Here is a 14,664-nt window from a genome sequence, read left to right on the forward strand (position 1 = left end):
TTTTTCAGTTCTCTGTTCTTTTGATACTCTTTTTCTTTATTTGTACTTACTTATTATTTGTATTCCCTTTTTATGTTCTTATATCATAGACTAATAACTTATTGAGAATGTTTCACTCTTTGAAGAAATTCATAGGTCAACCCAGTGTATGGAATGCTGGAATCTTATAAATGCTAGGTGTACTGGTTAATAATGCGATTTTTTTTCAATAGATGGAGTTACACAAATGTTGATATATTTGCTATTTGATATGTATGCTATTTTGTTGTATTGATAACAAGCTTCAAAATGGCATATGTCAAATTTGCTGACAGTGTAAACATCATAGGTATTTTACACTTAAAAATGTCAAATTTCATGCCAAAAAAAGAGCATTTGTGAAAAGTTATAATTCATTAGTTTATTTTGAAGAAAAGTGCTACTGAATACTTGGGGAAGCTTATGGTGAACATGCTCCATTTCAATACTTGTGAATGCTGGTTTAAATGCTTTAAAAGAGATGATTTTTATGTGAAAGACAAAAAAAGTCCAGGTCAACAAAGTTTGAAGATTAACAATTACAAGCATTATTGGATGAAGATGCATGTCAAACTCAAAAACAACTTGCAAAAAGATTAAACGTTGCTCAGCTAACAATTTCCAATTGTTTACAAGCAATGGGAAAGATTTTAAATGATGCAGCAGCAGCAGCGAGAAGATGGCTGCTCGGCCGCGGCGGCATCGCTCTTGTGCGAAGCTGCGGGAGGCTGACGTTTGGGCTGGCACTAAGACACTTGACAGATCCTCTTTTGCGACGTCCATGGAGTGGGACACACATGTGGTGAAGGGGTCCTCACCGAGCGGTGCACAGTGTTCCAGTGCGCGCGCTGCCACAACGTGCTCAGCGACTCGGTGCACCTTGCCTGGGACCTCTCGTGGTCCTTCGGGGCCATGGTTTTCTCCAGGGTCACAAATAACGTTGTTCTGGAGGCTTCCTCCCTTGTTGGCATTGAAGGTTTACTCAAGGGCAGCACTTACAACCTTTTATTCTGTAGTTCCTGTGAGATTCCCATTGGTTTCCATCTGTATTCTACCCATGCTGCCCTGGGTGCATTGAAAGGTTACTTCTGCCCTTCCAGTGACAAAATGGAATGCTATCTCTTAAAAACAAAAGCCATAGTAAATGCATCTGAGATGGATATTCACAACAGGCCTCTACCAGAAAAGATTGCGGAGCTAAAAGAGAAGATAATACTAACGCATTATCACTTAAGTTAACTGATGAAGATGCTGGAGGAAGTGACTACTGACCAGTCCAACACAGAAAACTGATCTAGAACCAGAGCTTGATTATCAGGGTCAGGCCTTACTTACAGCCATCTTCAAACACAGGTGTTCAATCATTTCTTGAGAAAGTTCAACTTCAAGAATGGACAGGAAATGTGGTTTATTATGTGTACATCTAGGCTGATTTTCCAAATGATTTGTGAAGTTGTTTATAGAAGATGAGAAATTAAGGAGCTCTCTGGCCAAGATTCATATCTACTTGACTTCTGAAATTATTTTAGCTCTCATCAGTTTCATAGTCATTTCTGAAAACATCTTTAACTGCATATTTAGGGATTAAGGGGCAATGTGCCATGAATGATCTTAAGAAATATATGGTAATAAAGTTGTACTTAATGTTGACTACTGTGATTTCTACATGTGGCAGTTATATGAATAGTTGTAACCAAGAATTAACATTTCAGTTCAGCAATAAAGGTTTTATATTCTGAAAAAAAAAAAAAAAAAAAAAAAGATTTTAAATGAAGGAAAATAGGTGCCACATCAATTGAACAAAAAACAAATGGAAAACCGAAAAGTCATCAGTAAAATGTTGCTTCGAAAGAAAGTCGTTTTTGCATCGAATTGTGACTGGCAATGAAAAGTGGATTTATTTTGATAATCCCAAATGCAAAAAATCATGGGTCAACCATCAACATAAACTTCAAGGCCAAAATGCTTCCGAAAGAAGGCAATATTCTGTGTTTGGTGGGATCATGAAGGTGTAATGTATTGTGAGCTTCTCAAACCAGGTGAAACTATTAATACTGATTGCTACTGACAACAAATACTCAATTTGAACCATGGTTTGTTCATGAAATGACCAGACTGTTTTAGAAGACATGGCTAAGTAATTTTGCTTCATGACGATGCACAATCACACACTTCAAAACCAGTTAAAGACACGTTAAAAGATCTTGCCTGGGAAGTATTAACCCACCTTCTATATTCATCAGAGCTTGTTCCTTCAGATTACCACTTGTTCTGATCAATGGCACACGCACTATCTGAAGAAGTGGAAAATTGGAACTCTGAATGGTTTGCTTCAAAATAAGAGAAGTTCCATTGAGATGGTATCATCAAATTTCCTGAAAGATGGGCTAACCATGGACATTACTTTGAATAAAGCACTTTTGATGTTTCTTTTGAAATTATCGTGTTTTCATTTATTAAAAAATCCGAATTATTAACTGGTACACCTAGTCCTACCTAATTAAGAGGGAATATTCCAATTGATCCTCATGCCTCCACAAAGATGGTGGTACCCACAGCCAATAAATGAGGGAATATGCAAACTGATTGCCTCGCCTCAAAGATGGTGGAGCCAAAGCCACAAGATGGTGGTGCCCAATCCCCTCAGCCCCGCAAGGGCACCTGTCTCTGGAGTCCCCTCAGTCCCCCACCCCCCCAGGGCTGGCCCGAGTTGCAGGCAAGCCTTGGATGGCAGCTGCCCAGCTGATGCCCAAGGAGCAGACAAGCTTCAGATGTTGCTGCCCAGCTGCCCCAGGCCAGTCCAAGTCACAGGCAAGCCTTGGATTGTGGCTGCCCAGCAGCCCAGGGCCACCCAAGGCTCAGGTAATGATGGGGCATTGTCTTCCCCTGTGATGGGGCATTGTCTTTCCCTGATCATTTGATTTCCTCTCGCCCCTGAGGGTTCCCAGCCTGAGAAGAAGGTAGGCCGGACTGAGGGACCCCCTTCAGTGCATGAATTTTCATGCACCGAGCCTCTAGTATAGAATAACATAATGAGTTTTACTGGAAAAAATGTAGGTTCATTCAATACATATTTAGTAAATATAGTCGCATGTAAAAACAGTTGCCATAATACTGCTTGGTACAATGAATTCTAATAGTGTCCTAACTCCTCACTGCACTATTTGCAAAGTACAGAGCTCATTTAAACACTAAAACTAAGCTGTTCTAAGTATTGGGTCGGCAACTAAGTAATTGCGGGTTTCACACATATATGGCTTCAGTTGAATTTTTAGGTTTGCAGACGTAGTACAAATGTAAAACACATTTTGTATTTGATAGTTGGCTATTCAGCTGTTAATCAGTAAAAAAAGTTTTTTGATCTGTTTTGTAGTTTTTGTTTGGCGTTCGTTGAAAAATGGAAAATCAAAAGGAACATTTTCGTCATATTTTGCTTTTTTATTTCCGCAAGGGAAAAACGCATCACAAGCTCATAAAAAGTTATGTGCTGTTTATGGTGACGAAGCCTTAAAAGAACGGCAGTGTCAAAATTGGTTTGCCAAATTTCGTTCTGGTGATTTTTCACTCAAAGATGAAAGACGCTCTGGTCGTCCAGTTGAAGTTGATGACGCCCTAATCAAAGCAATAATCAATTCGGACTGTCACAGTACAACACGTGGGATTGCAGAGAAGCTTCATGTATCACATACATGCATTGAAAATCACTTAAAACAACTTGGCTATGTTCAAAAACTCGATACATGGGTTCCTCACGAACTGAAAGAATCACAGTTAACGCAACGCATTAGCAGCTGCGATTTGCTCAAGAAACGTAATGAAAATGATCCATTTTTAAAACGACTGATAACTGGCGATGAAAAATGGGTTGTTTACAACAATATCAAGCGGAAAAGATCGTGGAGCAGGCCAGGTGAACCAACTCAAACAACATCAAAAGCTGATATTCATCAAAAGAAGGTTTTGTTATCAGTTTGGTGGGATTACAAAGGAATTGTCTACTTTGAACTCTTACCACCCAACCAAACGATCAATTCTGATGTCTACATTGAACAACTAACGAAATTAAACAATGCAGTTGAAGAAAAGTGGCCCGAATTGACAAATCGAAAAGGTGTTGTATTCCATCATGACAATGCAAGGCCACACACATCTTTGGTCACTCGGCAAAAATTAATGGAGCTTGGTTGGGATGTTTTGCCACATCCACCATATAGTCCTGACCTTGCACCATCTGATTACTTTTTGTTTCGATCTTTACAAAACTCCTTGAATGGTAAAAATTTCAATAATGATGATGATGTCAAATCGTACCTGATTCAGTTTTTTGCTAATAAAAACCAGAAGTTTTTTGAACGTGGGATTATGATGCTGCCTGAAAGATGGCAAAAGGTCATTGATCAAAATGGGCAATACATTACAGAATAAAGTTATTTAGTTCCATGAAAAAATTGTCTTTGATTTTCTTTAAAAAATCCGCAATTACTTAGCTGCCGACCCAATAGTTTTCTGGTGGCATTAAAACCTGTATTGATTTTAAGTTATGTCATTAATGATTACATGCATTATCTATTGGGAATGTGCTTGACTCTGAAGAAATACATATGTCAACTTGTGAAATGCTTATTTTTTGGTGAAATTTTATAATATAATGCCAATTACAGGAGGAGCATGTGGATCATTCATAGTGTGCTTCATTTAGCAATTAACAGTCTGTGCTTTATATAATGTGGTACAAAACAATTCTGAGTGTTTTAACACAATAACAGATTATACAAAATGTGCAAGCTATTGAAACACTAAATCTGGACTGTTCTAGATGGAATTTGCAAGTAGCAATAATAAATGTATTGAATATAGGTTACATCATAGACTAATACATGGATTATCTATTAAATATTTTTCACTCTGAAGATATACACAGATGAAACTATTGTGTGGAGTGCTGTAATCTTCTACTAGGAGTGTATATTGAAACATTCATTATATTATTAGTATGGGTTTCATTTAGTTTTTATAGTCTGTGCTTGAAACTGTTTGCCAATATTCAGGTTGGTACAAATTAAGTCTATGCATAATCAAACACAATGTGCACGTGAATCTTATTAAATCACTAATACTATACTGTTTTAGACAGTTTGCTTAGTTACTTTCACAAATGTTTTGAATATGCCTTGTGTCAAACATTAATATATGAATTACCTCATGGGAAATTTTTATATTGATTATATATTATGTTTTTGACTAATACATTGTAAACTCTATTAGCAAAGTCTAAAACAGTCTAGTTTTTGAGTGTCAATAGCTGCATATTTTGCAAAACTGTAGTGAAGTGTTGTAACACTGAGTATTAATTCATATAAGTGAGATTTTGGAATAGTTTTTAGCACAGATTATAATTACTAAATTAAATTCCTAATATGTAATGAATGTTCCAATATAATCTCCTAGTAAATGGCATTATATTATAATACTAGAGGCCTGATGCACAAATTCATACACCAATGGGATCCCTCAGTCTGGCCTGCAGGATCAGGCCAAAACTGGCTCTGACATTGTGACGGTGCAGGCCAGGCTGAAGAACCCTAGTGGTGCACAATTGGGGCCATGGAAGGATGTGGGAGTTTTGTCAGCTGGGGAGGGATTGTGGGAGGGCACCAGGGTGTGTCCAGCCCATCTTACTAAGTCCCAATGGCCAAATCCTAGTAGCAAGCTAACCTACCATTTGAAGCATCTGCCCCCTGGTGGACAGTGCACATCATAGTGACTGGTCGACCAGTTGACTGTCTGCCTCATGGTGAGAGTGAGCAGTGAAGGGGCCTTAGCATATCATTAGTTTATTATGCTTTGATTGATTGAATGGCTGACCGGACACTTAGCATATTCGGTTTTTATTATATAGGATTCCACAGGAGATACCAGCATTCCACACACTAAATTCACTTATGTATTTGTTGAAGAGTGAAAAATGTTCACAAAAGGTAATGTATGCATTAGTCTATGGCATAAATAATTAAGACATCTGAAAAAGACGTCTATAAGAGGCTAGTTGTAGTGATTCAATGTGCTGAGCATTGTGTAAAACATGGAGTGAATTTTTAAGAGAGGAAGGGAGAGGGATAGAGTTATAAACATCAATGAGAGAGAAACATGCCTCCTGCATACCTCCTACTGGAAACGTGCCCACAATCCAGGTACATGCTCTTGACCAGAATCTAACCTAGACCCTTCAGTCTGCAGGCCGATGCTCTACCTACTGAGCCAAACCAGTTTTGGCATGGAGTGAATTTTTGAACACTTTTAAAATTAATTTGTATAATGTATTCAATAGGATGTTGGCAAACTGTTTTCAGCATATATGTAATAGATATTCCAACATACTTTCCCAATGAATGTCATTATACCGTAATATTTCACTGAAAATACCAGCATTCCACACATTATGTTCACTTGAGTATTTCTTCAAGAGTAAAACCATTCCCAATATTTAATGCATGTATTGGTTTATAGCATCACATTTAATCAATTAATTTGTAAACATTACTAGAAAACTTTGCATTTATGCTGTCGCAAAGGGTAAAGTTCCTTTTATTTCATAATCACATAGTTATCCATTGTGTGAATGCACTATAGCTATATTATCCACTTGGACTGTTTCCAGACAGATCTTGGATATTGGAAATAATGCTGCTATGAACATAGGGATGTATCTTTCTGAATGGTGTTTTGGTAATCTTAGAATATATTCCCAGAAGTGGGGTCATTAGGTCAAAGAGCTCAAACACAGAATAGGATTTCATGTTGGTAGATTTACTTTCATAATTGCATTGAGGTATGATCCAAGCATTAAAAAAAAAAAAAAAAAAAAAAAAAAGTGAGTTCTTGAGGTTGGAAAGCAGATGCCAATTCTAAGTGTTGAGGAAAGCAGAGGCTCAACATTTTCCACATTCTATACAATTGACAGTAAAACACTGATAAAGAGGAAGGATGAAAGAAGGGTAAGTGAAGAATGATCTAAAAGATCATAACATGGCAAGGTTTTATCACAATATAGAATAAATTATAACAAACTGAAAAAATGGTCTTAATTAAAAAGCGAATATTCAGACCACAGTGGTTAAAACAAAAAACAAAACAAAACAAAAAACCGCAAAACCAAAAGAGATGTAGAAATAGAAAGGCAGGAAAGTATTCATTCAACAAATAAGTAAAACCTATGCTCCTCAGATGATTCCAAAAAATTCAAGAGGAAGGAACACTTCCAAGCTCATTCTATTATCCAGCATTACGCGAATCCAAAAACCATATAAAGACACCACAAAAAAAGGGAACTACAGGCCAATATCCTTGATGAACATAGATGCTAAAATCCTCAACAAAATTCTAGCAAATCGGCTCCAGTATTATATCAGAAAGATCATACACCATGACCAAGTAGGATTTATCCCGGGGATGCAAGGATGGTATAATATCCACAAATCAATAAACATGATACATCACATAGACAAATTCAGAGATAAAAATCACACAGTAATATTAATTGATGCAGAAAAACCATTTGACAAAATCCAACAGCCACTCTTGATAAAAACTCTCAGCAAAATGGGAATAGAGGGATCATACCTCAACATAATGAAAGCAAAAAATATTTCGTTATATAACAAACTATAGCCAAAATCATAATCAATGGGCAAAAACTAAAACCATTTCATCTAAGAACAGGAACAAGACAGGAAGGCCCACTTTCACCACTTCTCTTTGATATAGTACTGGAATTGCTAGAATAGTGATCAGACAAATAGAAGAAATAAAAGGCATCCAAATTGGAAAAGAAAATGTAAAACTGTCATTATTTGCAGATGACCTGATATCATACATAGAAAACCCTAAAGACTCCATCAAAAAACTACTAGATTTAATAAATGAATTCAGCAGCATAGCAGGATACATTAACACCCAGAAATCGATGGCATGTTTATACACCAAATAATGGACTCATAGAAAGAGAAACTAAAAACACAATTTCGTTTACCATTACAACAAAGAAATTAAGATACCTAGGAATAAACTTAACTAAGGAGGTAAAAGACCTGTACTCCAAAACTATAAGATATTGAAAAAAGAGACAGAGGAAGATATAAATAAGTGGAAGAATATACCATGTTCATGGATTGGTAAAATCAATATCATTAAAATGTCCATACTACCCAAAGCAATCTATAGATTCAATGCACTCCTCATTAAAATACCAATAGCGTATTTCACAGACCTAGAACAAACTCTCCAAAAATTCATCTGGAATAAAAAAAGACCCTGACTATCTGCAGCAATCCTGAGAAAGAACAAAGTAGGAGGCATTTCAATACTAGACATTAAGCACTATTACAAAGCCACTGTTCTCAAAACTGCCTGGTACTGACATATAGACCAATGAAATAGAATAGAAAACCCAAAAATTAACCCAAACCACTATGCTCAATTAATATTTGACAAAGGAGGCAATAAACTACAATGGAGTCAAGATAGTCTATTCAATAAATGGTATTGGGAAAATTGGACAGATACATGCCAAAAATATGAAACTATTCTACTAAGTTACACCATACACAAAAATAAACTCAAAATGGATCAAGAACTTAAACACAAGACAGGAAACCATAAAATATTAGAGCAATCCACAGGCAGCAAAATCTCAGACATATGCTGAAGTAATATATTCACCCATACAGCTCTTAGTGCAATAGAAACTAAAGAGAAAATAAACAAATGGTACTACATCAGAAGAAAAAGCTTCTGTACAGCAAAAGAAACCATCAATAAAACAACAAGAAAGCCATGCATAGGACAACATATTTGCCAATATTATCTCTGATAAGGGTTTAATTTCCAATATTTACAGGGAACTCATACAACTTAACAAAAGGAAGATAAACAATCCAATCAAAATATGGGCAATGGCCCTAAATAGACACTTTTCAAAAGAGAACATAAGGCCAAGAGACATATGAAAACATGCTCAAGGTCACTAATTATCTAAGAGATGTAAATCAAAACGACAATGTGGTACCATCTTACACCTGTCAGAATGGCAATCATCAACAAATAAACAAAGGACAAGTGCTTGTGAGGATGTGAAGAATAGGGAGCCCTTGTGCACTGCTGGTGGGAATGCACTGGTGCAGCCACTGTGGAGAACAGTATGGAGTTTCCTCAAAAAACTAAAAATGGAACTCCCATTTGACCCAGTAATCCCACTTATAGGAATATATCCCAAGAAACTATTATAGAAACACCAACTAGAAAGAATATATGCACCCCTATGTTCATAGAAGCACAATTTACCATAGCTAAGATTTGCAAACAGCTTAAATATCCGTCATCAGATGAGTGGATTAAAGAGTAATAGTCATGGGATATAAAGTACAGCATAGCAAATATAATCAATAATATTGTGATATGTATGATACCTAATTATGAGGGGATGACTTTGTAAATTATATAAATGTCCATCCACTGCTCTGTAAAACTGAAATTAATAAAAAATAACATTGAATATCAACCGTAATTAAAAAATGAAGAAAACAAAAAGCTAAATAAAAAGGAAATATCACTACAAAAATGATTTTAATGTGAAATATTAGAGAGTTCCACATTTCTTTTTTCTATGCAAGTAAAATCCCAAACTTTTGTAAGAGTAATGGTTTGGCATAACTGGATTTTAACTTTTAAGGGAAACTCCATACTGTTCACAGTGGCTGCAGCAGTCTGCATTCCCACCAGCAGTGCATGAGGATTCCTTTTTCTCCACATCCTCTCTAGCACTTGTCATTTGTTGATTTGTCCATGATAGCCATTCTCACATGTGTGAGGTGGTACCTCATTGTCATTTTGATTTGTGACTTGGGGTATATTTTTATATATCTCTTGGCCTTCTTTATGTCCTCTTTCAAAAAGTGTCTATTTAGGTCCTTTGTACATTTTTTGATTGGATTGTCTATCTTCCTTTTGTTAAGTTGTATGAGTTCCCTGTAAATTTTGGAGATTAAACCCTGGAATATATCCCAAGAAATCAGAAAGGACATATGCACCCCTATGTACATAGCAGCACAATTCACCATAGCTAAGATTTGGAAACAGCCTAAGTGCCCAACAGCAGATAAGTGGATAAAAAAACTGTGGTACATCTATACAATGGACTACTACGCTGCTATAAAAAAAAAAAGGAACTTTTACTATTTGCAACAGCATGGATGGACCTGGAGTGCATTATGCTAAGTGAAATAAGCCAGTCAGAGAAAAAGAAATATCACATGATCTCACTCATTTGTGGAATCTAATGAACAACATAAACTGATGAACAAAAACAGATCCAGAGACAGAGAAGCACCAATGAGACCATCCAATCTCAGAAGAAAGGTAGGGGAGGGTGGGGAAAAGGGGGAGAGATCAACCAAAGGACTTGTATACATGCATATAAGCCTAAGCAATGGACACAGATACCAGGGGGTGAGACCATATGTAGGGGTGTGTGTGTGGGGGGGGGGGGGCGCGCGCAATGGAGGGATAAGGACACATATGTAATACCTTAATCAATAAAGACAAAAAAAAAAAAAAAAAAAAAAAAAAAAGAGCCAGCAAGGCATGTATCTGCCTTTTAATAAAGGAACTTCAGCAACAATCCACTTGGGGCCACTCCTGCTGCAGGGAGTCTGTCTATCAATAAACTTTGCTTCCATTTACCTTCTTTATCCACAAACTCATTCTTTGATTCTGCAAGACAAGAAAACTGGATCCAACCACAGCACTTTGACTTGATCTTTTAAGCAGTTCATTTTATATAATGTGAACTGAAGGTTTGTAGTCTTGACGTAAAATTCAGTAAAATGAATTTTTATCCTAAAACCCATTTTTTATTTTTGTTTCTCCCCCATCTCCCAAGGATTATTAGTTTATCAGGACAAATAACTAGGTTTCCACCTTAGTCCCTCTTTTGACCCCATGTTTTTTAGAGTTACATTTGTTTCATTAAAATATTGTATGCATTTATAAGATAAGTAAAATTAAGTAACAAGAATGGTAACACAACATAAAATTCTTAATGACTTTATAAAAACAAATTTTCTGATACTAGATTGGATAAAAATAAAAACATGAATTATTGTGCTTGAATATTACTTAACAGTCAGATTGAGAATCTAAAACTTCATTTGAAAGATCTCCAGGGAAAGACGCATTATAAATGGAATGATGGGAAATTAGCTTTTCAAAGGGACATATTTTTGTACTTGTTTTGCTCCAATTTCTGCTACATATATTGCTCCAGTCTTTTCACTGATGTCTAACAGATGAGGTAAAACTTGATCTGCTAGTTGGATTGAGCTTATCACAGAACAGTAGCCAATGCTTCCCACTGGGGGTGCTGCCACAAATAAGAGCCTGCTAAGATTCAGCTGGGCTATAATCAAATACTTCCCATCAGGCGTAAATCTAAAGAGAACACATTTGACATAATAAATTAATGTAAAATTTTCATAAATGTTTATTTTCTAAACATTTTTATCCCCATCAGAGCTAAACAACAGCAGGTACCTACTTGCTGAGGGCTTTTATTTTCCCCAAATTATTTTATCTCTCTGGTTGATAAATTATTTGCAGCATGTTTTCTAAATTCATAATATGCTGGATTAGTTTTTACCTGCTCCCAATATATTTTTTAAATGTAACACACACACAAACATATACACAACAAAAAGAGAGCAAAAAAAGCACAATATTTCATATATAAATATATATAATAAACTGCTTACTAAATTGATTGATTCATTTATTTTATAATTATTGAATTCCTGGCATGCTTGTAGTATTCTAGGTGCCAGGAATATAGCTGTGAGCAAGAAACCCAAATTTCTACTCTCTTGCCTTTTATTCTAGTGGGAGAATAAACAATAAAACAAATAGAGCAAAAATAGAATGACAAGTAATTATAGAGGCCATGATAAAACTTTAAGAAGGGTCAAGAGATAGAGTGATTAGGGAAGGGCGTGTACTTTCTTAAGGGTTTAAGAGCAGGGACCAGTGGCATGGGAAAATCACTGAAAACAAGAATCAGAAGGACTTACAGAGAAGACCTGATTGAGTGTTAAATGGTTTATTTAAAAGATAATTTTAAATTGACCTAATTCTATTAATGTGGGTACAAGAGATTTGTGAAGGTAGACATAGCCAAAGCTTAATTTAAAAAAAAAATATAATATGATCATAGTTCTACACAAAATGAAAGGAATAAAGAATCTATGTTAGGCTACAGAATCAAGGTTTTCACTTTCATTCTGTTTAAAAATTGACCAAATGCATTTCAAGGAAAATTTCTAGAAGAGGTCCAGCATATATTTGGGTCACACAGTGCACTGGGAATAGAACTATCTAGAATTTAAAATATGATTATATGTTTTCTGTGTACTAGTTTCCTTTGCCCCTTTTTCCTGCTTAAAACTAACAATAAATATTTTAAACGTTCAGCTAATCTGTTTCCCCGAAAATAAGACAGTGTCTTATATTAATTTTTTCTCCCAAAGTTGCGCTAGGTCTTATTTTCAGGGGATGTCTTATCTTTCCATGTGCTAGGTCTTATTTTCGGAGAATGTCTTATGTTCGGGGAAACACGGTAGTTTTTCAGAGAACCTAACATAAAGCAAATAAACAAACATCCTATCTAATAAAAGAGCAATATGGTAATTAACCATCACTCTGCAACATCCAAAGCCAATCAGGAAGGAATATGCAGGACAAAGATGGTGGCAGCCATGGAGGCAGCCAGGGCAGTTGGGAGGCTTGGGTTGACCCCGGCAATGGAGGAAGCCAAACTTCCCACTTGCCTGGGCAGGCCGCCAAAAAGAGGGGCCTGTGGGTGGTTGCCACAGAGCCAACCTGAGTGCACTGGAGGCTTGGGTCATCCAGTCTGGCTGCCTAGGAAGGGATCTGCAAAAGACCCTCAACCCCTCACTCAGGCTGGCCATGCCAAGATTGGGTTGAGGGTCCCTGCTGGGGGGTGTAGCCAGCCTCAAACAGCCATCAGCCCCTCACCCAGGCTGGCCAGGCACCCCAGCGGGGACCCCCACTTTGAAGGAGTGTGGCCAGCCTGCAAACAGCCCTCAGCTCCTCACCCAGGCTGGCCATACCCCTCCAGCTGGCTCCTAACCGCTGGGGGAGTGGCTGGCCTGCAAAATGCCCCAGCCCCTTGGTCAAGCTGGCATCCCCAGTGGGAATTCCCATACCAATGGGGATGTGGCTGGCCTGCAAACCACTACAGGCCCCTTGCCCAGGCCGCCCCACCCCCAAGGGAACTCCCACCCTGATCTGGGTCACCCTTCACGGCAAACCAGCCAGCCCCCATCTGTGCACTAGCCCTTTATCTATACTAAGAAAAGGGTAATATGCTAATTAGACTGGGAGACCTTCCAGGGCATTCTTCTGGACAAAGCCATGGTGGCAGGGCTGACATAGAGGCGGTTAGGGGCCAAGCGGGGAGGGCAGTTGTGGGTGATCAGGCCAGGATGGGACAGCAGTTGTGGGTGATCAGCCAGTGGGGGGTGGGCAGTTGGGGGAGAGCAGGCCATCAGTGGGGGTTGATTGGGGGTGATCAGGCTGAAGGTAGGGGGGCAGTTGAGGTGAGCAGGCTGGTAGGGGGGCAGTTGGGGGCGAGCAGGCTGGTGGTGGTGGGGGTTTGCAGTTGGGGCAAGTAGGCCAGGAGGCAGAGTGGCTAGGGGCAATCAGGCAGGTATGTAGGTGAGCGGTTAGGAGCCAGCAGTCAGCAGTCCCGGATTGCGAGAGGGTGCAGGCCGGGCTGGGGAACAGGCTCCCCACTTCCCTGCGCACAAATTTTGTGCACCAGGCCAGAGTTTTAAAATAAAAGGGAACAATTACCTGACTGAAGAAGGTCCCTCTTCTGTAAAACAATTATTCCATGCTCCTAACCACACTCCAGTGTCTTTATCAAATACTTGAATTCTTTTATTTCCTCGGTCAGCAACCCATACCTGAGAAACCAAAAAAAGAAAATTTTTGCTAGAAAATATCTACATCATAATGAAAAGAAAGAAAAAAGAGGAATGGAGAGAAAATATTTACTTTTATTAATCACACATACATTATTTAATTCAGTACTTAGAAATCTCCAAATAAGGTTATTAAAACCCAATTTCAGTCGAAACTGGTTTGGCTCAGTGGATAGAGCATCCACCTGCGGACTGAAGGGTCCCAGGTTCGATTCAGATCAAGGGCATGTACCTTGGTCGTGGGCACATCCCCAGTAGGGAGTGTGCAAAAAGCAACTGATGGATGTTTCTCTCTCATCGATGTTTCTAACTCTCTATCCCTCTCTCTTCCCCTCTGTAAAAAATCAATATATATATATATAAAAGATAGTAAAACATGCTCTGGCCAGGGGGTCCAGGTGGTGGGTGTGCCATCCCCTACACAGAAAGGTTGTGGGTTCAATCCCCAGTGTGGGTGAGTACGGGAGGCAACTGAATGATGTCTGTCTCTCTCTCTCTCTCTCTCTCTCTCTCTCTCTCTCTCCCTCTCTCCCTCCCCCCCCTTTCTCTCTCTCTAAAATCAATTAAAAAACAAACAAACATCCTTAAGCATGGA

At 38.1% G+C, this 14,664-nt stretch overlaps 1 protein-coding gene and 1 pseudogene across 3 annotated transcripts in view; one reads left to right on the forward strand and one right to left on the reverse strand.

Annotated features, from left to right (window-relative positions):
- Positions 1 to 14,664, reverse strand: part of NHLRC3 (NHL repeat containing 3) — a 46,024-nt gene that overhangs the window by 9,158 nt on the left and 22,202 nt on the right. The window contains exons 6-7 of one of the 2 annotated variants that reach the window (XM_084879584.1): positions 13,939 to 14,051; positions 10,646 to 11,502 (exon numbers count right to left, since the gene is read on the reverse strand). In XM_084879584.1, the coding sequence (XP_084735710.1) occupies positions 11,271 to 11,502; positions 13,939 to 14,051 (345 nt within the window). In that variant the 3' untranslated portion in view covers positions 10,646 to 11,270. Of the gene's footprint in view, positions 1 to 10,645; positions 11,503 to 13,938; positions 14,052 to 14,664 lie in introns of those variants that run through there. The other variant, XM_084879585.1, reaches the window with a different exon arrangement.
- LOC311620287 (protein Mis18-beta-like) lies at positions 411 to 10,561 on the forward strand (annotated as a pseudogene). The gene is made up of 3 exons (XR_014797042.1): positions 411 to 1,743; positions 2,830 to 3,236; positions 4,521 to 10,561. The product of XR_014797042.1 is annotated as a protein Mis18-beta-like (transcript).

The sequence above is a fragment of the Pipistrellus hanaki genome (genome assembly GCF_964339955.1).
Source record: "Pipistrellus hanaki genome assembly, chromosome: 3".
In the NCBI taxonomy this organism is placed as follows: Eukaryota; Metazoa; Chordata; class Mammalia; order Chiroptera; family Vespertilionidae; genus Pipistrellus; species Pipistrellus hanaki.